The sequence below is a fragment of the Biomphalaria glabrata genome, chromosome 9, assembly GCF_947242115.1.
Source record: "Biomphalaria glabrata chromosome 9, xgBioGlab47.1, whole genome shotgun sequence".
Taxonomy (NCBI): domain Eukaryota; kingdom Metazoa; phylum Mollusca; class Gastropoda; family Planorbidae; genus Biomphalaria; species Biomphalaria glabrata.
Window position 1 is genome coordinate 4,552,902 of NC_074719.1, and position 23,293 is coordinate 4,576,194.

At 34.0% G+C, this 23,293-nt stretch overlaps 1 protein-coding gene across 1 annotated transcript; it reads left to right on the forward strand.

Annotated features, from left to right (window-relative positions):
* The first annotated feature begins 314 nt into the window (after positions 1-314).
* LOC106059125 (zinc finger protein 729-like) lies at positions 315-23,272 on the forward strand. The gene is made up of 7 exons (XM_056041119.1): positions 315-489; positions 3,817-4,084; positions 5,348-5,569; positions 7,259-9,646; positions 16,717-16,947; positions 17,674-17,835; positions 19,179-23,272. The coding sequence occupies exons 2-7, from the start codon at positions 3,860-3,862 to the stop codon at positions 20,391-20,393; spliced, it is 4,443 nt and encodes a 1,480-aa protein (XP_055897094.1). The 5' UTR covers positions 315-489; positions 3,817-3,859; the 3' UTR covers positions 20,394-23,272.
* Positions 23,273-23,293: the final 21 nt, after the last annotated feature.

Below are 23,293 nucleotides of genomic sequence, written 5' to 3' on the forward strand. Positions count from 1 at the left end.
TATGTCTATGATCTTATTAATGAATATTATTCTGATGTCTATCAGTCTGTCTAAGAGTCTAGAGTTAAATATTTGAAGTTTTTGAACATTCATTTTAAAGGTTAAAGCTTGATTTGGTAGATTATAGATCTATATCTATTATATATAAAGAAATCTATATCTAATAATCTATATTCTATATATATATATCTTGATCATAAACATAAATAAATATATGATCTTGAATTCTTGATACTGTATGGTGACAAAATATGGATAATTGACAACGCATATTTTCTACGTCCGGAAACTGGAAAGATTATCTAGATCTACTGCCTACTCAGCCTACTGTCTCTTTAGATCTAGATCTAGACTAGACTCTAGATCTATATCTACTACTACTAGTCTACTAATCTAGTTGTCTCTAGTATTACTAGATCTAGACTCATCCAAGATACCAAGACTTACTCAAATATATAGATCTAGATCTAAGTCTAGTAAAGTAACTTAGTAAGTAGATCTAAATCTAAATTTAGTAGTAAATAATGACATGATGATGATGATGCCATGTCAAACTGAAACTCATGTAAAAGCCAAAGGCTACATCACTACATGAGTACATGGGCCACACTAAAAACTAACTATATTCTATGACTACTAGAGTCTATGAGTATGATCTGAAGGTGAATGGCAGCAGCAGCCAAAAATTAGTTGGAAAACATAGCTTACTAATCTAATTTTATGTAAATTAGAAACAGTAAAGTAGAACTAAGAATACAATAATAAATGGAATACCTATCCCTGGCCTTGGTTAACTAAATTTGTAGTCAATGATTCAAGTGAGTCAATGACATTGACAATGTAGTAATGTAGTGCTTTTTTGTTTTTAAATTAAAAATTACTATGATTATTTATTATTTTCATTGTTAAGATCATGATGGCTTGACATCTTTTCTGGGATACAACTTAATTAATGTCAGGTTGACACTTTCATCACTGATACTGATGACAAATTTTTATCAGGTAATCTCAACAGAGTTTTTTTGTAGAGATTTCATTATGAAAAGAACTGCTCACAGAGAAAAGTCCTTTCAAACATAGCAAGAATTCTAGCTGCAAATTTCCGCAATTCAATGTACTGTTCAGGAAAATAACTGTACAATTTTGGCACTTCTATATACTTTGCTTTCAACAAAAATCTGACTGCATATCTATTATCAGCTCTAGTTGCACATTATCAGGAGCAAATGAAAATAGAGATACCAACAATGAAAATCCTTGCTCGTATGAAATGAAGTCATGAAAACGGTCATTGAAAGCATCTAATAACGATTCCAGGTTTAGGAATCATTTACCAAATGTTGCAGCCGTATTTAATCTTTTTAGTTCCTGACATATTGAGAAGTGGACAAGGTTTTCTCTTGATGTTTGGTTTATCCACAATCATAACTTTTTTGAAAGCACTTCACATCATCACACACAGTTGTGACAACTTTCTCTTTACCTTGAAGTTTCAAATTCAGATCTTGCAGGTGACCATGGCAGTGAGAGATCAACCACAAATGACAAATCCTGAACCCAATCGTCAGTTTGTTCTCACCCGATTCAAAAAACCTCTTCAATTCTTTATGACAGGAGAGCCAGTGGACTTCTGTGTCCAATGTCATTCAGAAATATTGAAAATTGGTGATGATTTAAGCCACCGTCCTGAATAAAATTGATAGCGATTAATAATAATTACAAAGTTTACAAATCAACATTAAACCTAAAAGAGTACTTGAAAGATTTGAAGTTAATAAATAAATGAAATTACCACATCAAGTTCAATTTAAAATATTTTTTCGTAAAATATTTGTTTTAAAAAATCTGATCATCAAAGAATACTTAATAAGTTCAACGAAGTTGATTGTAATGTTTTACTTTTTTTTTTTTTTGCAGTAAATATTTTACCTGAAAATGTGTGGTGACTGTTAAATGCTTAATAATTTAACATTATTTTGATAATTCTTGAGGTGGCCAAGCAGGTCGCAAGCCAAGTTGTCGTGGGCTTCTTGTGGCCCGCAAACACTATGTTTGACTTGCCTGATCTATGATATAATTTTATAATTATTATAATAATATTAATACTAAATACTTAGTTAAAGTTAGTTCAGACTTAAAGTTAAGACACTTTTAAGTATTTAAATACTTGTCTATTCTATACTTTACTTAGTTTCACTATTAGACTATAGATCATAGTCGTCATAGATGTATAATTATAATGCAGCTAGACTACTATAGAAGATGGTATAGTCAATGGAATAGTGGTATATAGAATAGATATATTGTATATTATAGAAATATATAGTTATTATAGATATTCTCTTATATTCTATATAGATCTAGATATTAAATATCTATAGTATAGTCTAGAAGGTAAATCATAATCTAGAATTCTAGATTGTCTTCATATAGTAGATCTAGAGTCTATAACTGTGTACAGTGTACAGAAAACATGCAAAGAAACTGAAATGTCATGTCTGAGAAAATACTGAATGTAAAATGGCAAGACAAAATACCAGATACTGAAGTCCTTCTAAGAGTGTGTCTGCAAAGCATCCACACAATCCTGATGCAGTCCCAGCTGCGATGGGCAGGTCACATCTGCAGAATGGAAGACCACTGCATCCCTAAAAGGCTCTTATATGGCTAACTAAGCGAAGGAAAGCGCTCACAAGGTGGTCAAAGAAAGCGCTTCAGGGACACCCTCAAAGCTTCTCTGAAGGCGTTCACCATAGACCCAGGCACCTGGGAGACAGAGGCACATGACAGAGCATCATGGCGTCGCGCTGTGAAAACTGGCGCACAGATTGCTGAGGAAAAAAGAACAATGCTGGCAGAAGAAAAACGCCAGAGAAGAAAAGCAAGGCAAACAACACTAGCTCCAGCTGGAAAACCTCACCTGCCCAGTGTGCGGCCGAACATTCCGGGCTCACATAGGTCTCACCAGCCACATGAGGGGGCATAAAACCCCAGTGCAAAGCCCTCAGCCACCTGGATGACAAAGTGGTCATCATCGAACCACGATGGACGAACTATATATTATATATATATATTAACTATATTGTCATTAATCTAATAATAAATATTAATAATACAATAACTAAATTAGAGATCATTAGAATTCATTAGATTTAGATCTATTTGTGTGTACTAATGTAGATCTATGACTAGATCTAGTATGTAGACTATAGATTTTATTTATAGACTATAGATCTCTAGTCAATGTTATGACTCTGAGTGTATAGAATGTAAGAATCTAGTTTAGTACTAAATATAAGGCCTACTAGTTTAATAGGACCTGGCAATTTCCCTTTCTAATCTACTACTAGAAAGTAAATTACACCTTTCAGACCTTGTGATCTATGAGGTAGATTTAAAGGTCATCTGTTTCTGTGACCGTGGCCCACAGTTATCCAGGATGTCATGTGGCCAGCACAACGACCAACTGCCTTTATTTTTTCCCAACTAACAGTTACCCATTAGAGCTGGGTGGACTAAGAGGTGTCCTAAAAAATACAGAAATTTAAAATCCCAGTCCTCACCAGGATTTGAATCCAGAACATATATATATTTATCCCTAAGTGTGTGTGTTTTTTTTTTCTGACATAAAAGATCTTGTACCTACATTGCATTTTCCTTTTTGTAAATTTGTGTCTTTTGAAATAAATGAATGTTCACTATTCACCTGTTTTAGAATTATCATACATACATTTTTTAATAGACCTAACAAGAGGTAAAATTTTGGAAACATATTTAGAAAAAAAAAGTTGTTAATTTTTATTTTTTTCACAACAGGACTATTATTGAACTTAGCTAAATAAAGACATATTAACTTTCCATGATGGTTGACACAGACCATAACTATTCTTTTAATCCCAACGATGTCTTCAAAAAAATAAGTATAAAAATAGACAGACCAGATTTGTTGGCACAACCATGTGAAGAACAAGACTTCAAAGTGTCAGAGATGGAAATCGAGGAGACGGAGGAAGATGAATCAGACTTGTATACACAGCAATCAGAAAACTGTGCTCAAACTTCTAATATGAACCTTGAGCATCAGGTATATAATCTATTACTTACATAACAACTAACATATTATCAATGGCATAGCTTGTAAATATGAGTAAATACATTTTCTGCAAGCCATTAATAATAATTTTAATCTTTCTTGAAACTTATTATGAAAAAAAAAACACCACTACTTTATTAAGAGTAAAACAAGTAAACACCTAAAATTAGTTAATAGTGCCAGATATAGAATAATCAGTTTTGTAAGCTATACATGCATCTTATTTTTTACAAATCTTATACCGTACCAAATATTCTGTCAGTCTTTATGGTACACGTTTTTTCTCCTACACGTAGTCTAGGATTAAGCTGAAATTTTGCACTATTATTTCTTTTACCAGACAACACAAGAATCATAAAAAAAACAACTAATTAGTTTAATAACTTTAGGTAATTAATTATTTTGTTTGGCATCTTCAACAAGGGAAAGAAATCACACTTGACAGATGTGGTGGTATAAGTTCCATAGACCCTTGGGAACTCGAACCCTCTGTGAACTTTTTTTATGTATTCTAAAATCTTATAGAATTAAAAAAAAATATTCTAGAAATTTTTTTTTTTTTCCTAGAATTATTTCATTTTTTATATATATATATTTATATATATGTGCTTGGAAAATTATAAAGAAGTTTTCAGTTGAGGTTGTAGTGTCCTCATACTATCTCAAATCTTTCAACAAATACACCTTTTTCTTTTACATAGATCATTGTATATGGAGAACCTGATTTTCTCATTCATGTATTTCAGTGTATTTAAATGAATTTAGCTGCTATGAATTGTTATTATTTCCTGGCCTGAGCTTCTGTTTTTGCTTTAAAATCTGGATCACATCAAATAGAGGGAAAAACTAAGTTGCTCATTTAGACATTTTAACTTAATGACACTTTAAAATCATTACATTTTGTCATTTTTATTGACTTACTTATATAATTAATCAGTGTTTTGGATACAGACCTTTTTTGCAAATTGTTGTTACGTTTAGTCTTTATTAGGTCATCACCAGTTGCTTAGATCTTAGTTTCATAAGCAAAAAGTTATTTCTTCTTAAAGATATGAATAAAAGTTGTAATATTCTTAAAGTATAATGTTTTGTCTATTTTTTAGGATAGTTTTCAATGCACATAAAAACATGAATTTAAAAAGTTATTAGAGAATTCAACTTTTACATCACTTTTATTTATATGTCCATCTTGTTCTCTGGTTATTATTTTTTATTTTGTAAGTAATTCATAACTAAAATCTATTTGTATTACAGGATAGTGCTATAATGCAAAAGACAGAAATGGCTCGTTTTACAAATAGTAGTGAACCAAGGTCCTTAATTTCAAGTGGTATGCTGGTTGCACCACTAAAGACCAGCAAGAGTCTTCATCCTGTACTTGACACTATGCTAGGGCACAGTCCTGTCTCCAATGTGCCTGTGAGTGGGTGTCACGCACCGCTGGTAAAGCCCTCCATTATCATGGGGCTCTGGGAGGTGTGTTTAATTAAAAATTAAGATTAATAATTAAAAATAATAATTTAGTTTTGGAGACGTTAGGTCTAGGGGTTTCTAATGCCACCATAGACCAGCGCTTTACAGATCCGAAACAGAACACACGTTAGCATACAATTGATAACAAGATAAAATAGTTTAATGTAATTAAAATGAAAGGGGGGAGGGATTACGAAAAGTGAGGAGTAAAATCATACACCCTAGAGTAATAGACAAATGACATGGTTAACTCATCATATTGACTGCTGGCTATAAATGTGTGAATGCCCTATTAACTTAGCTTTTGAGTTCCCTGTGTTGTATCGTGGTCTCAGGAGCTTATCTCTCTGCCTTGGTGCTGTAGACCCTTTTAGTCTGCTAGCATGAGCATCAGCTTGAGAGGTGCCAGCCTCTGTTCGGTGTCCTTGAAGTGGGAGTGACACGGCAGGGTGGGGCATAATCAGTGGTGATCAGGCAGGCTGCGGGTGCTGAGAATTGACTTCAGATGTGGAGCTTAGAATTAAGTGTTCGCTGATGCTAAGGTTCCTTCCTCCAGCCACGGAGTTAAGGGTGGGTTCAACAGGAACAGGAGTTCTGGAAGATCAAGGATTTTGATCAAGTAGCAAGCTGTATTTCCATGTAACAGGAAGTTTGGGGATTCTGCGAAAGACAGGAATGCCACGTGACTGGAAGTGTGTGGATTCTGCTGCAGGCAGGAATGCCACGTAACAGGAACCAGTCAAGTCTCCAGTTGCAATCAGGCACAAGGTTCAAGTGAAAGGAGCACAATGAATGGAATCTGTTAATGAATATCCCTCAACATAAAAAAAATATGTGGCGTCTGCTCACAATGGGAGCAGTTTGAGCCTTATATGCCGCTTGACTGGAAATAGGGATTGGGATGGACAGCATGTGATAGAACATGTGATAATTTAAGATAGATAGCGTGACATCGTTTCAAGATTAGCTCTTCCCACTCATTGGCCAATAAGGTATTAAGAACACCTGTCTAGAGGTCAAGCGTGACATGCGCTCAGGGTCTAGACAAAGGGAAAGGGACAGCCAGGCTGCCTCACAAGATGAAAGGAGCACAGATCGTCTCACGCTAGCGATAAAGTCAGCAAGGTTGATAGACTTTACATTAGAAAAGAATAATGGGGGCTTGCCCGGATTGGCAAACTGGTGAGTAGCAAATGTGGTTTGACATTCGTACTAAGAGAAGGGGAGATATGCCAAGGAACATGACGACTCGGTCGCCAATGTGGTAGGCTCAGTTTAGCGAGAAGAGGAAAAGGTGGGGTTTGGTGGTGAAATCTGGTCTAAGAATAAGAAATGGTAAATGAAATAAATAAATAATAATAAATGCTGTGATAAAATTGTGTTTTGATTAGTGCCGTATCATGCTTTTAACTTTCTCAATACGCTATAATCCTATCACCGATCTGGACCAGTTGGGAAAATGGAGTGTGGGGGAGGGGGGAGAAAGAAAGGGATATCTGGGTGGATTTTACTGTAATTAGTTTTTAAAAACTTTGTAAAAAGTACCTTTTACTTTTGTGAGCTGCTTCAAGAAGCTCTTTACGTTTATCTTTGACCTTAGAATCTTTACCTAAGAGCTTATACATTTTTGTACATTACACATTTATGATACATGAATAATCTAATACTAAGTTGAGCATTTCATTTCAACAGGGTAAAGACATTGAGCAAGACAAAGGAATGGATTCTGTACTTACTAGTACAATACAAGATGACAAAAAACAGCATCCAGATGGAACTAGATCAGAAAAAGAGTTGAGAATCTCATCTTGGCAGCGAAGTAAAAATTACTACTGTAAAATATGTTTTAAAAATTTCTATGATTTATCAGAATTGAAAAAACATAGATTGATTCATAGCATGGAAAAACCATATAAATGTCAAAAATGTGATAAGCAGTATTGCTATTCTTCTCTATTGGAAAGGCACCAAATGGTTCATACTGGTGAAAGACCGTTCAAATGTCAAATATGTCAACATGGGTTTTCTAGAGTTTATCTATTGGAAAGACATCAAGTTGTTCATACTGGTGAAAAACCATTTATGTGTGAAATATGTTGTAAAAGATTTTCTTTTCCTTATCAATTGAAAAAACACCAAATGATTCACTCTGGTGAAAAACCGTACAAATGCCAAATATGTCTACGTGGGTTTGCAAGAGCTGCACATTTAAAAACCCACCAAACTGTTCATACGGGTGAAAAACCATTTAAATGTCCAACGTGTCATAAAGGTTTTTTACATTCTACGTATTTAAAATATCATCTGCTGGTTCATGTTATTGGTGAGAATCCATTTAAATGTCAACAATGTCAATGTGGATTTTCCACACCTTCAAAATTAAAGAGTCACCATTGTGAAAAACAGTCACTAAAATGTCAAGCATGTCGTCAAGTTTTTTCTAGTATTTCAAATTTAAAAAAACATGAACTGATTCATGCAGGCAAACAAATATTCAAATGTCAAGCATGCTCTAAAGATTTTTTTTTCCCTTCACTTTTGAAAAAACATCAAACGGTTCATACTGGTGGAAAGCTGTTTAAATGTCAAACATGTGATAAAGGTTTTATGTATAATTCACATTTGAAAGTACACCAAAAGCTTCATACAGAGGAAAAACCTTTTAAATGTCAAACTTGTTCTAAAAGTTTCATAACATTTATGAATCTAAAATATCATGAACTGGTTCATGCAGGTCAAAAAACATTCAAATGTCAAACTTGTGGAGAGGAATTTGATACATTTTCAAAATTGAAAAGACACCAATTGTTTCACACTGGTGAAAAACCATTTCATTGTCCAACATGTCCAAAAGGTTTTACAACATCTTTACTTTTGAAACTACACCAAATGAATCATAGGGGTGAAAAGCCATTTAAATGTCAAACATGTCATAAAGGTTTTAAGGCGTTCTCAACTTTAAAATACCATCAGCTGATTCATACAAGTCGAAAACCATATAAATGTCCAATACGTCATAAACGTTCACAATTGAAAACATTCCAAAAGATTCCTACTAGTGAAAAACCTTTTAAATGTCAAACATGTCATAAAGGTTATAAGACATCTAGGAATTTGAAATTACATCAGCTGGTTCACACAGATCAAAAAACTTTCAAATGCCAAGCTTGTCAAAAAGAATTTGCTAAATTTTCCCTATTGAAGAGGCATCAACTGATTCATACTGGTGAAAAACCATTTAAATGTCAAACCTGTCATAAAGGTTTTACTCAATCTTCGAGTCTTAAAACACACCAAAGGGTTCATACAGGGGAAAAACCATTTAAATGTCAAACATGCCTTAAGAATTTTCTAACATCTTCAAATTTGAAACTTCATCAGCAGGTTCATACTGATGAAAAGCCATTCAAGTGTCAAACATGTCAAAAAGATTTTCCTAGCTATATAAAATTGAAAAGTCATCAGCTTATCCATTCAGGTGAAAAACTATTTAAATGTCAAACATGTCACAAAGGTTTTAGATCGTCTTCAACTTTGAAAACACATCAATTGGTTCATATTGACAAAAAAACTTTAAAATGTCAAGTGTGTCTAAAAACATTTTCTCTATCTGAAGAATTGAAAAATCACCAGCTAACTCATACTTGTAAGAAATCATTTAAATGTGAGGTATGTCAAAAAGGATTTTCTAAATCTTCAAAATTGCAAAGACACCAAATGACTCACACCGGAGAAAAAACATTTAAATGTGACATATGTCATAAAGGATTTTCTAGGTCTTCTAAATTGCAAAGACACCAAATGACTCACACTGGTGAAAAACCATTCAAATGTGACATATGTCTTAAAGGATTTTCTAAATCTTCAAAATTGCAAAGACACCAAATGACTCACACTGGTAAAAAGCCATTCAAATGTGACATATGTCTTAAAGGCTTTTCTAAATCTTCAAAATTGGAAAGACACCAAATGACTCACACTGGTGAAAAACCATTCAAATGTGGCATATGCCTTAAAGGCTTTTCTAAATCTTCAAAATTGAAAAGACACCAAATGACTCATGCTGACAAAAAAAACATTTAAATGACACTTGTGTCTGTGTCTAAGACTGGTTGCTAAATCTGAACATTTTATAAATCATTATTCATACTGGTGAAAAAAACAAAATATTTGCTTAAGTAGCATCCTTGCAGAGCTAGAAAGAGTTAACTCTTATTATATCAATGAAACAGTTTGGTTGTTGCTTTTAATATACAAGGGTTGATAGCTTTTGTTACAATCATCAAGAAAAGGATGAAACATGTATGTCTTTTGGCATAACAATCTATTGTTCAATCCTTGGTACCGGCTCCAGTACATAAGAGTCTATACCTAATTACCTATGCTAGATGAGAACTATTTGGTAGAGAGGAGTCTATACCAGTATTGATATGAGGACTTTCTAACCTGGCTTTTGTAAGAAAGAAATGAGAACTTTTCAACCTTGCTTAAAGCAACAAAAAAATGTATTCATTTTTGTGTTCAATGTTTACTGCTGCTGCTCTCACTTCCCACACACCAGGGCATTATCTGTGGGTTTTTTATGTTTATCTAACCAGATAGATCTTGTGTCTCTTACCAAAAAGTTTTCAGACTGAGTAATACACTCTCTATATACACAACTGACACAAAGAAAAATTTAGACTTCCCACACACCAAGGCATTATCTGTGGTTTTTTATGTTTATCTAACCAGATAGATCTTGTGTCTTTTACCAAAAAGTTTTCAGACTGAGTAATACACTCTCTATACACTACTGACACAAAGAACAATTTTGACTTCCCACACACCAAGACATTATCTGTGTTTTTTTATGTTTATCTAACCAGATAGATCTTGTGTCTTTTGCCAAAAAGTTTTCAGACTGAGTAATACACTCTCTATACACTACTGACACAAAGAACAATTTTGACTTCCCACACACCAAGACATTATCTGTTTTTTTTTATGTTTATCTAACCAGATAGATCTTGTGTCTTTTGCCAAAAAGTTTTCAGACTGAGTAATACACTCTCTATACACAGCTGACACAAAGAAAAATTTAGACATGTCAGCTACTTGCCAGATATAAGAATCTCACAAGATAAACAAACCATATTCAACATTTATCTACAACTACTAGATATCCACAAACAACTCCTTGGGACTATAGCTACTAGTGTGAAGTCTGTCAAGGAGTTATATAGTAACATTGTGTGTGTAAAAAAAGTTCCCCTTTCAGACCTTGTGGTCTATAGGGCAGATGATGTAAAGGTCATCTGTTTCTCTGGCCTACGGTTAACAAGGGTGTCATGTGGCCAGCACAATGACCAACCGCCTTTACTTTTCCCTAACTAATGTCAGGTTACCATTAGAGCTGGGTAGACACATTGTGTGTGTATAAGAAATTAATTGAATAGTTTAAAGAAAAATCTTCTAGATCACTACTAGATGTGGGATTAAGCTAGACACAGTGACCAGATTTTGTTGAATGTTCAGGTATAAGCAATAGTAGTTGACATTTATTAGTAATATTAGTTCATGATACTTGTAATTTAGTAATGTATTCAGCATTATTATTTTACGTGCACCTAAGTGGCATTTGATTTAGGGTATCTTTGATTTATAAACATGTTATCTTTTTAAAATTTTGTTTCTTCTTGACATTGAATACCCTGTAATTAAATATTATATTTTGTTTGTATAGGTTTCAGACTTAAAATGTAAAAATATTCCTGTATAACAAACATTTTATAGTTTGATTTGATTTTTTTGTGTGGATTATATCAGATGTGTGGCCAAGAGGAATATTAAAAAAAACATTAGTAATACTCCTTTTGTTTAGTTTCTTCTAACTAGTATACAATGAGAAAATAAAAGATGCAAAAACATTTTGTCCACAGGTAACAGCCACAGAAGTTCAAAGTAATTCATAATTCTGTAGTAGACTGTTTATTATTTTAAAATTATTTTTGTTAGTTTCTTTTAGACACATTAAATAACAAGAGAATAATGTTTCAATAAAACTAACCCTAAGTCTACTTTAAATCATAAAGCAAAGAAAAAAATTATCTTCTTCCACATTTTTTTTTATATTATTATATTTCCCACCTCTTCATCAGTTTTTAATTCTTGTTAAATAATTTGTAAAATGTTTTACATGATTCGGATGAGTTGAAGATAATTACTTCCTAGTCCAAACCTCCAGCAGGATGACAGGAGATGGAGTGGGCAGGGTTTCAACCCGGGACCATTGATTAGTCTGAACGACCATCCAGCACGCAAACCGCACGACCAGGCAGCCATCTTATGCTGAGTGAATCATTTTGGTTTAATAGACACCATCACACCTATAGGAGGACTTAAAGAAGACACAGTCTTATAAAGGAGGACATAAAAAAAAACAAAAAACAAGATAATGTAATAGTCCCAAAAAGCCCGTGGAGTCTGGGAGTGCATGAGGCGCCCTGACCGCACTTCCCCGTGGTGGAGGCTGTCCAGGCCTCAGCAAGCTATTATAGCACAGTGCTGCAGGACAGGCCACTGTCCTGTTGGCTCATATTTCTCGCGGCTATGGCCAAATTTCGATTCACGGTTCCCTCGCTGCGAGGAAGAAAAGGAAACCGTGCCTCATATTCTGTTTGACTGCCCCAGACTTGCTGATCTCTGTCTAGACAGGTCTGGGAAACCCAAAATTCTCGACCTGTATGGCGACATTCATGCACTACGCAAGACAGCAGGGTTTCTGTCCAGGGCTTTTGCAAGAGAGGATTTGAGCCTCTCAAGCCCTCACTCTAATGGAGTTTGATGATGATGATGATGAATGTAATATTGAACATTGGTATTTAAGCTTTATGTATAAAATCTGATTATTTTGGGGACATAACGAAAATTAAATACAAAGGTTTAATAGAAAGCGTGCGACTTTTCCCCACATAGTTGCACACAGTCTGATAAACTATCAGAGCTATTTCTAGGCAAACACCATTAGAAATATATATTGTTTTCTTGAGTCTAACTTTAGTAGCTAGCCCAGGCAGTCTGAACTTGTTAGAATTGTGCTTTCATTACATGTCAACATCTCTCTCAAACAAGCATAATTAAACATTTTCTGAACAAAATAATGAATCTGGGGAAATTTGAGAAATTCCTAAAATTTTAGGGAAATTCCCATCACTGAGTTAAGTACCAAAAAAAAATTAAAGTTATTACAAAAACAGCTCAGCTCCAGTGCAACCCTAGTCTCTTAACAACCTTGGCAGTTTCTACTCAACTGGTGCCCACTTTCTCTGGCTGAGTAGCACAGGCTGCTTGGCTGTCTATAAAAGAGGCTTGAGTTCAAATCCTGATAAGTCAAGTTTTTGCTGAGAGCGCAGCATGGAAACAAGCAATCTATAGTCACACATTAAACCTAAGAAAATGAAAAATTTAGGGGTAGCCCCATAAAAAGAGAACACAACTTAAAGACATAATAGGCAGAAAACTTAAAAAGTAAATACCATAATTTGCAAATTCAAAATCACAAGATAATAAATATTTAGACACAAAAATAAAGGCACATTTCTTATTCTATATCCAAGGGAATCTTCCCTAGTGCCATTATATATCCCATTCCATGCCATAATATATAATATTCTAATTTTTTTTTATATAGAGCATGGAATGGGTTATATGAATCAGCCAGGAAAACCAGCGACTAAGACTTAGCAGAGTTTTAGTCAATGATTAATATGCATGACTAGATTGGCACATGTACCGGTATTATATACGCGTAGGACGTAATTCTTATTATAGTCTATTTTGAAGTTACAATTTGTAGGTCTGTAATTTATAAAACAAGATGATGGATACATCATTATTGAAGTAACGTCTGTCTCATATAAGATAAGAAGAAGATAAGATACATAAAGAATAAAGTTTTCGGATAACCTCTAAAGTAGTTGGCAGTTTGTGTTACAATGGCCGCGTCCACTGCTTTCATGACACTTTCATGTATATTCTAGATCTAGATCTAAATCTAATTAATTAATTTTTTTAATTAATCTAGATTTCTCTATAATCTCTTTTATCTAGTCTAGATCTTCAGATTCTATCGGTATTTATCTAGACCTAAAGGTACCGTATTAGAAGCATCTATGATCTAACTAAAACTGTTTAAAAATAATTGACCTGAAAAACTAGGGTAAAACTTTAGGCTTTAGGGGCCTTCGATGGGAAGTTTTACCAGATTATTTATTATTAATTAAGATACCCACTATCTAGATCTATAGTCTAGATCTCTAAGACTTATAAGTGACCATTGTCACTATATATATATATAAACTATATTGTCTCTATAATAGTTTATATTATACTAGATCTTTGTCATAAAAGGTATTTGAATTATAATAAGGCACTAACCCAGTAATCTGCAGTAATCATATTAGATCTAGATTCTAGATTAATCTACTAGATCTATAATATTTATTAATTATATGTCAGGAACAGTGAGTAGTGAGTGTCACAGTCAGTCAGTAGAAATCTAAATCTATACTCTAATGTCTCTAAACTCTTATTACTCTTAATTAGTCTTAATAATTCTGAAGTTAATTTGTCTTGAAAAAACGTATTAAAGATATTTAAATTATAAATATATATATAATATCTTTATCTAGTAATCTAGCTAGTAGCAGAAGGTATAGATCTAGTCTAGAGTCTAGAAAAAGTAGTGAATGAATAGTTCAATAGATCCACCTACATTGCCTACAACCTCAACTTTACTATCTAATAGTAGTGTCTATAGACTATAGTAGTATAGACTATCAGAGAATACTTAGACTTAGAATAGTAGAGTCCTACTAGAGTACTAGTGACTACTAGACTAGAGTCTTACACTTACTAGACTAGTGACTAGTCTACTACACTACTAGTCTAGTCTAAATCTATTTGGTAAATATATCAAATTGTTTACTTTCACAGACAAACTATTCAATACAATTACATTCATTCAACATGGTTCACACGACAAATCAACCACTGATAACTGGTTCACCAACAGTCATCTGGAATCAAGACAAATGGCTCAATGACAATATATATATATTTTATATAGTTATAGATATATATATATTATAGATCTATGTTAACTATGTAGGTTATGACTTGTAATAATATTAAAATATTCAATAATATCTCTCTCTATATATATATATAATTCTCTTCTTCCCTCAAGAGTTTGAACGAGCAAGAAGTAAAGGAAAGATCACTCTCTTATTTCTGCGTAATAAGAAAAAAAAAAGGGGGGGGGGAGAACAAATAGTATTCACAAGTCACAATATAGCAGGGCTGGACTTAAACTTAACTGTTGTGACCGAGAAGTCATGGAAAGATCACTCTTTTTTTATTTCTACCTCACATAGTTTTAGGGCAAAAAAAAAAAAAAAAAAGAGGGCAGGGGAGGAAAACAAAATATATAATATATCTACTCTGTATTCACCCATCACTAAATAACAGAGCCAGACTAAACTGTTGTGGGGCCCTATGCGAAATGGATTTTGCGGGGCCAAGTTTGGGTAGGGATACGGATAATAAGTGAAAATTAAGAGTTTGTGTTAGAAAATCAATTGGTCTAGCATTTTTTTCATTCTTTACTACGTACAGAACTACTTTACAAGCCTTGCATGTAGCGAAGTCATACAGTATATCATAAAAATTCTATTTCAAACATAGATCACACTCAATAGCAAGAGTTATCAAATGTTTCAATCTGTCTACTAGTATTATGGGTATTGCATAATGCCGTTTTTGTTTTTTTTATCGCACATAAGGTTGGCGTTTTCCATATTGAATGACACCCCAAAATAAAAATTTTTGTCTGTATGTTTTAGGAGATTGGTATGAGTTTTCTAAAGATTTTAATAATTTTCGGATATTTCCAAGACTTTTGCATATTTTGCAATTTCAGGAGGCCGCGGGAAATCTGTTATAATTTATAAAATGGTCGACTAGTATAATATATATATTGGCAATGTTTTTGATTCCAAAGATTAAGGACAAAATTTCTGTTTGCCATGGTCTGTTTAAGTTTTCTTTACGTCTTTTGCGCCTGTCTTCTACTAGAAGGGCTTTTCTTTGGGACTCAAATGTTTGCCCCTCATCCTTTGTGAGAGCTCTCTAAATGTCTCTTTCAAAGGCACTCTGCTGCCAGTTACTCTCTATGCCAGTTAAGGCAAATTGGCATATGAGTTGATCTTTATTGTCCTAATGAGGAGCATCTGTTATGCTGTCCACCCCTAAGCTTGTAATTATAAAAGATCACCATATTGTCCTCCCTGCTGGTTAAGTGTCAAGTGTCCGACTCAGTGCAGCTGTCAAGAATGATATGTAGTACTTGTATATTGTCCACACCGGCCTCCAAGAGAGCATTATTATTTGTAAGGTTGTTGCCAGAGCATTCATTAGGGAGTGAAGCATATTTATACATCATACCCAACATACTACACAATGGCAACACTTGCCAGCACATATCCATTATGAAGCAGTATTGTATACATCATACCCTACATACTATGCATTGGCAACACAACAACCAACGGCCTTTACTTTTCCCCATCTAATTTCAGGTACCCATTAGAGCCCAAAGATCCTAAATTTAAAAATTCCCAGTCTTCACCAGGATTTAAACCCAGGACCACCAGTTCAGAAGCCAAGCGCTTTACTGCTCCACCACTGCGCCTCTTTTTGCAGACAACTTGACTATTAAGATTCCTAAATAAAAATCTTTTTGATTGGTAGCCATTGCCATTCTTACACTTTGCTAACCAGAGGTCTACTGTCAATTAGATGTATACATTGAAACCTAATTGTCTTCTTTTTTAAAGTTTACATTTCTTTTTTTTTTTTTTTTTTTTTTTTTTTTAAAGCCATTTTGTGAGTCTTTTCAAAAGACCAATGTTTAATCAATGTCTACATAACAGATTTCAGAATTTTACATATTAATGATTTAGTTGTTAACATTAGAGTATGTTTTTAATCACAACAAATTTCCATAAGGATCAATAAAGCAGTCTTTAATTAAATGATCTATTTTTGTAATTATTTTTTTTTTTACACCAGGAATACTATTTAAATGAGCTAACGTTTGGACCTATTAAACGTCCATGATGGCTGATACAAAGCATGACTTTTCTCTTGATCTGAACCATGCCTTAAAACATGTGAAGGAGGAAAAGGAAGAACCAGATTCATTAACACAACCATGTGAAGAACAAGACTTCAAAGTGCCAGAGATAAAAACTGAGAAGATAGATGAAGAGGAATCAGACTTGTATACCCAGCAATCAGAAAGCTTTGCTGAAACGGCTAATGTAAAACTTGAACATCAGGTATTCTTTTTTCACATAACGTAACACATTCAAAATTATGTCAAATATGTACATGCATTGTTAAAGAACAAAGTCTTGTCTCCTTATATTCAGATCTTGCCCTCATAAGTCACCAGTGAAGAGTATACTGACAAGGGTTTCCAAATATTGCTTTGACTTTGATAAGCTGGGCAGGAATTTTTTGACTTAGTTGACATGTAGTAATTTTGTTGTCAGACATCTCAATACAGTAGTCAATTCTTGAGAGTATGAATGTCAAAGCAAGCAGATAGGATGAAATCTAGTTCATTCTGTGCTTCTGTGCAGATATATTAACCCATGCATTGTTTACTTTCAAGTATGTCAATACTCAAAAGGTACACAACATATATGGTATACAAATCAATGCCGAAAAAATACATAATGAGCAATAGGCAACAGGGCTTTAAAAATGTATTGAAGGAAAAAATTGGTAACTTAAAAAAGTTTTTTAATATCCTCTGAGTTATTGTTTCAGACAAAGGAGCCCAACATGAACTACTGGTCAGAATTGCATAGCATAGAATAAAAAATTGTTTTCTGCAAATTTTATCGCGCAGTTCGATCTTGAAAGGTGCTTAGTTGTTGGCACAGGGAAAGTAGTAACTGATTAAATGTTTGTAGTGGAAGTGATAAGTCAATCAGTGAATCAATCAGGGCTCATTGCACTTATACTATAGATTAATGAGGTACACTTTTGTCTTACAGGAAACTGTGATAAAGGAAGAGACAGAAAAAAGCCACTTTACAGATAATTATGAACCATGGTCCTTAGACACAAAACTGCTGGCTGTATCAAAAAAGGAGGACAACAGTCTTTATCCTGTACCTATCATCAAACCGGGAAACACCTCTGACTTAGAAATGTCTGTGAGTGAAGTAAATAAGTAATGAAAAACTAGACCTTGGTGTTATAAGTAGTTTCATTGTATCACACTACTAAAAATACATGAACAAAACTCTGCAAAAAACCTACAGCTGTGTGTTGAGTTTATTAAAGTGCCATGGTTGTTACTATTTCCGAGGCCTAACTGTGACAAATAAGGGAATGGGGATAGAGGGAAGGTGCCAGAACAGTTTTGATGGTCATAGTTTTATTAATATTAGAAAATGTTTCTGCTTGACTTTTAAAATATACTTTTGTCATGAATACAACTAGTGTTAGATATTTTTTATGTTCACTTCTCATTTGGCAGATCTTTATACTTCTTATGTTCTCATTTGGCAGATCTTTATACCGGTTCTTCTTATGTTCTCATTTGGCAGATCTTTATATTTCTCATGTTCTCATTTGGGAGATCTTTATACTTCTTATGTTCTCATTTGGCAGATCTTTATACTTCCCATGTTCTCATTTGACATCTTTCTAAATGTGGTATTGTTTTGCAAAGGTTTTATTTTTTAAATAAGAAGGTAAGGTAATGATGGTTGCCTTGTTGTGAGGTAAGTACTTGTCATCACCATGGAAATATCTTGAACCCTGCCACTCCTATCTCCAGACAAGCCTGCAGGAGCTTTGGCTAAAAAAAAAATAATCTTTATTTCTGAAAGAACCTGTGAAAACGTACACAAGTAAACGACTCACTTTTTGAAACGTTTTCATTCTTTGGTCTACAATTTAGCCATACCATCTTAACTTTGACCACACTTATAATCATTAAGTTTACTAACATATAAGACAACTTCATAGAAGTTACCTTGAGTCCTTAATTCATTACATATTTGACTGGAAATGTTTTTATTCTGGTTTATTCTGAGTAGCATATTTATAATTAAGTATATCTATTGTTGTGAAGCTAAGAGCATTAACAATTTGTACCTATTGGGTGAGGACTTGTGTAACTTGACTTGTTTGGACTCCCAGTGGACTGTTTTGGGCTCTTCCCCTCAGTTGGGTCTTATGTCCATATTTCAGTCGTCACTTCTTGGTCTTCTGGTCTCCTCTGTGTTTGTTTTCGTCTCCCAGCCCTTCTCTCTTCCCTTGTGGTCGGGGGGCCTGTTGAAGTCTAACCTTCTGTCAGCTGAAAACTAAAATTGTCTTTTCCCTTTATGGGCAGCTTAAAGAAGTTACATTTGTTCTGTATGAGGCAAACTGGTCTAAGAGTCTATTCTCTACAGCAAATAACTTGTTCATTTGTATTTATCAAGTTGAACATATTTATGATATGCGAAGAAGAGTATACCAAGTTTAATTTATTTTTAATTTGTTACAGGTCAATAACCAAGAAGGAGAAATGACTTCGACAAAGTATGTAATCTCTAGGAGTATACACAATCAAAAAGGACAAAATCTTCACATTGAAACTGTTTTAGGAAAAGAGATGAACAATTCTTCGACTCATCAAAGTAAAAAACACTTCAATTTAAAAATTCGTTTAAAAGAATTTTCACAACCTGCAGCGTTGAAAAAACAATTTCAATGTGAAATATGTCTCAAAGTATTTCCTAAATCTTCCTTATTTAAAAGACACCAAATGGCAGTTCATTCAGGGGAAAAGCCATTTAAATGTCAGACGTGTCAAAAAGGATTTGCTCAGTCTTCACATTTAAAAAGACATGAAGTGATTCATACTGGGGAGAAACCATTCAAATGTGAAATATGTTCTAAATGTTTTTCTTCAACTTACAATTTGAATAAACATGAGGTGGTTCATGCATATGAAAAACCATTTAAGTGTCAAATATGCCAAAAAGGTTTTTCTGAATCTAGAAGCTTCAAAGGTCATCAAGCAATGCATACTGGTGAAAAACATTTTAAATGTCCAACATGTCAAGATTTATTTGCTACATATTCTTCTCTGAAAACTCACCAGCTAATTCATACTGGTGAAAAAGCATATAAATGTGAAGTATGTCAAAAAGAATTTGTCAAAACCTCAGAATTTAAAAGACACCAAATGGTTCACACTGGGGAAAAACCATATAAATGTCATGTGTGTCTAAAAGAGTTTTCTCAATCTGGACATTTGAAAAATCACCAGCTCACCCATACCGGTGAAAAGCCATTTAAATGTCAAACGTGTCATAAAGGTTTTTCTAGTTCTTCACATTTGAAAAAACATCAGAGAATTCATACTGGTGAAAAACCATTTAAATGTCAATTGTGTCCAAAAGAGTTTACACAATCTGGACATTTGAAAAATCACCTGTTTATTCATTGTGACGAAAAGCCATTTAAATGTCAAACATGTCACAATGTATTTTCAAGTGCTTCCTATTTGAAAGAGCATCAGCTTTCTCATACTGGGGACAACCCATATAAATGTGAAGTATGCCATAAAGGATTTGCCAAATCTTCAAAATTGAAGAGGCACCAAATAGTTCATACTGGTGAAAAGCCATTTAAATGTGATGTCTGCTTAAAAGAGTTTTCTCAATCTGGACATTTGAAAAAACACCAGCTAACTCATACTGGGGAAAATTCATAGCAGAATCTGAAAAAGTTGACTGTCTCACTTGATCAATGAAGCATGTTAGATGTTCACAAAAATATTCAAAAGTTTGATAGCTTTTTTGTTTATATTGAAAGCAGTATGAAACATAACTTAAACCAGAAAATTTTGAGACTGGCCTTACACTCTATGCACTAGAGTCACCAAGAAAATGCTAGGACATCTCAGCCGATGGCTGTTAAAAGAATTTTTAAGACACTCTTTGTTGGAGCTTGCCACATAACCAAACCATAGGGACATGCAATATGTATCTACAAAATATGCACGAACAGATTCTTGGGATTATAGATACCAATGTGAAAGGTCTGTCTTTGTGTGTGTATAAGAAGTTGTGGAATTGAAAAGGTTAGATAACAATGTTCTGGATCATTGCTATGTTGAGATGAACCTAGACACATAAGTTTTATACTGCTATAAGCAATTCTAAGATGTAGTCTTAATTGATGATGCTTGTAATTTAGTAATGTATTAAGCATTATTTCCTCAAAGAGGCAGTTGATTAATCACTAATAAACTATAGTCTATTCTAATTTTTTTTTTTTTTACTTACATGTTGTAAACAATTCTGAATGCATCAGTATTATTTATGTTTTAATATTATGTTGTATGATTTAGTGTACATTATTGACTTATTGTTGTTCTAGCCAGCTTATTGCTGCTGAGCTGTAGGCATTACCTGTTAGCTTTTTTGCAGTACATGCCAAGGGAAAAAAGATCTATTACCATTTAAATTTAATATATCAAATCAATATTTTTGTAAGTACAGGGGAGTTTATGTAATAACCTCATAGACATTCAATAAGTTTTGAAAATATGTTAGTTGCTTCCCTTACAACACATTTATTATTATTGTTTTATAATTGTTGTAATATTATGTTGTACGATTTAATGATATTTATTATTGAAATAATATATATTTTTTTTTTAATAATAATAACAATGAAGTGCTTATAGAGAGATAATTTTACAAATTCCTTTATATCTGTGTTCTTTATTTTATATTTATTCAGCATAAACATATCACTGAATCTCAACGTTTAGTTCACTTGTATCACAAGAATGCTATTTATTAGTCACAGAACTGACCTCTGACAGCCTATTCTCATTTCTAAACACATGAGGTATGCCCCTGAAACCAATGCTCTCTCCTCATTTCTAAACACATGAGGTATGCTCCTGAAACCAATGCTCTCTCCTCATTTCTAGACACATGAGATATGCCCCTGAAACCAATGCTCTCTCCTCATTTCTAAACACATGAGATATGCCCCTGAAACCAGTGCTCTCTCCTCATTTCTAGACACATGAGGTATGCCCCTGAAACCAATGCTCTCTCCTCATTTCTAGACACATGAGGTATGCCCCTGAAACCAATGCTCTCTCCTCATTTCTAAATGCATGAGATATGCCCCTGAAACCAATGCTCTCTCCTCATTTCTAGACACATGAGGTATGCCCCTGGAACCAATGCTCTCTCTTCATTTCTAGACACATGAGTTTTGCCCCTGGAACCAATGCTCTCTCCTCATTTCTAGACACATGAGGTATGCCCCTGAAACCAATGCTCTATCCTCATTTCTAAACACATGAGGTATGCCCCTGAAACCTATGCTCTCTCCTCATTTCTAAACACATGAGGTATGCCCCTGAAACCAATGCTCTATCCCCATTTTTAAACACATGAGGTATGCCCCTGAAACCAATGCTCTATCCTCATCATGTCCCTGAAACAAGTACTTTGGTCCAACATTACCATTGAAGTTCTCTCTCCTGTACACAGTTTGTCGTCAGTGTATATATAACAATGAGATGCCCTTGTACCTTAGCGAGCTGATTACTCCATATGTCCCCCAGAGAGCCCTGCGCTCAATGGACTCAACGCTTTTAGCAGTGCCACGTTACTCCCTCAAAAGCTACGGGCTGCAGGCTTTTTCAGTGCACGGACCAAAGGTTTGGAACTCACTCCCCATTGATCTCAGACAGACAAAAAATTTTTTTAGATTAGTTCTTGAATGTTGCATTCGTATTTGTGTTTGTAATGTTATTACAGCGCCTTGAGCCTACATTTTGTTTGTTAACAGCACTTTATAAATAAAATTATTATTATTATTCTACAAGCCTATCAGTCTTGTCACAAGTAACTGCCCTGCAGAATCAATATGTAATACTCTTACTAAATATTAAACTATGATTATGACATGCTGCTGATTAGAAGACATAATTCATGTCATTATTATATTTAAATCTAACTTTTAGCTTTACATAGCCCTACCTTCATGTTTATAGCATGCTCAGAACGCTATGGTCCTATCTCATTTGTGAACCAGTGGGGGTAGGGGTTATCTGGGAGAAGGTTTTCCGTGCTGCCTTTAGACGCTCAGTAAACACAACTCTGCTCAAGTTGGGTGCCGAACCTCAAGCCCCTTTCATAGGTCGCCAAGTTCAAGTGTACTGTTATGAACATAATGATAACAGAGTCGAAAACCATGTCCGCTTTGTATGGCTTTAATACACTGAATGACTAAACAACACACATTTTGTGAGCACATTCTTACAGACGAGTTACAAGCAGATGTAAACATAAGAACGACAACCGATACAGAATATAAATTTCATAACATGTACTTAGCCTCTCGACCACGCTCCCCACTAATCAGGGTTATGATCTAAACTTGTCATGTAGCTGATAAACTTTATTAATGCTGTATACTTGTAATAAGTGCTTCAACTTTGCATCTAAGAAAAATGGAGCTATGAAGACTTTGGTAGATTTGAACATTTCTTATAGTATTAGATACTTTGACATACTCTTGTTGTATCATCTTTTTGTGGATTAAATAATGTTCATACTTTAATTGCAATGCCTTCACCTAGTG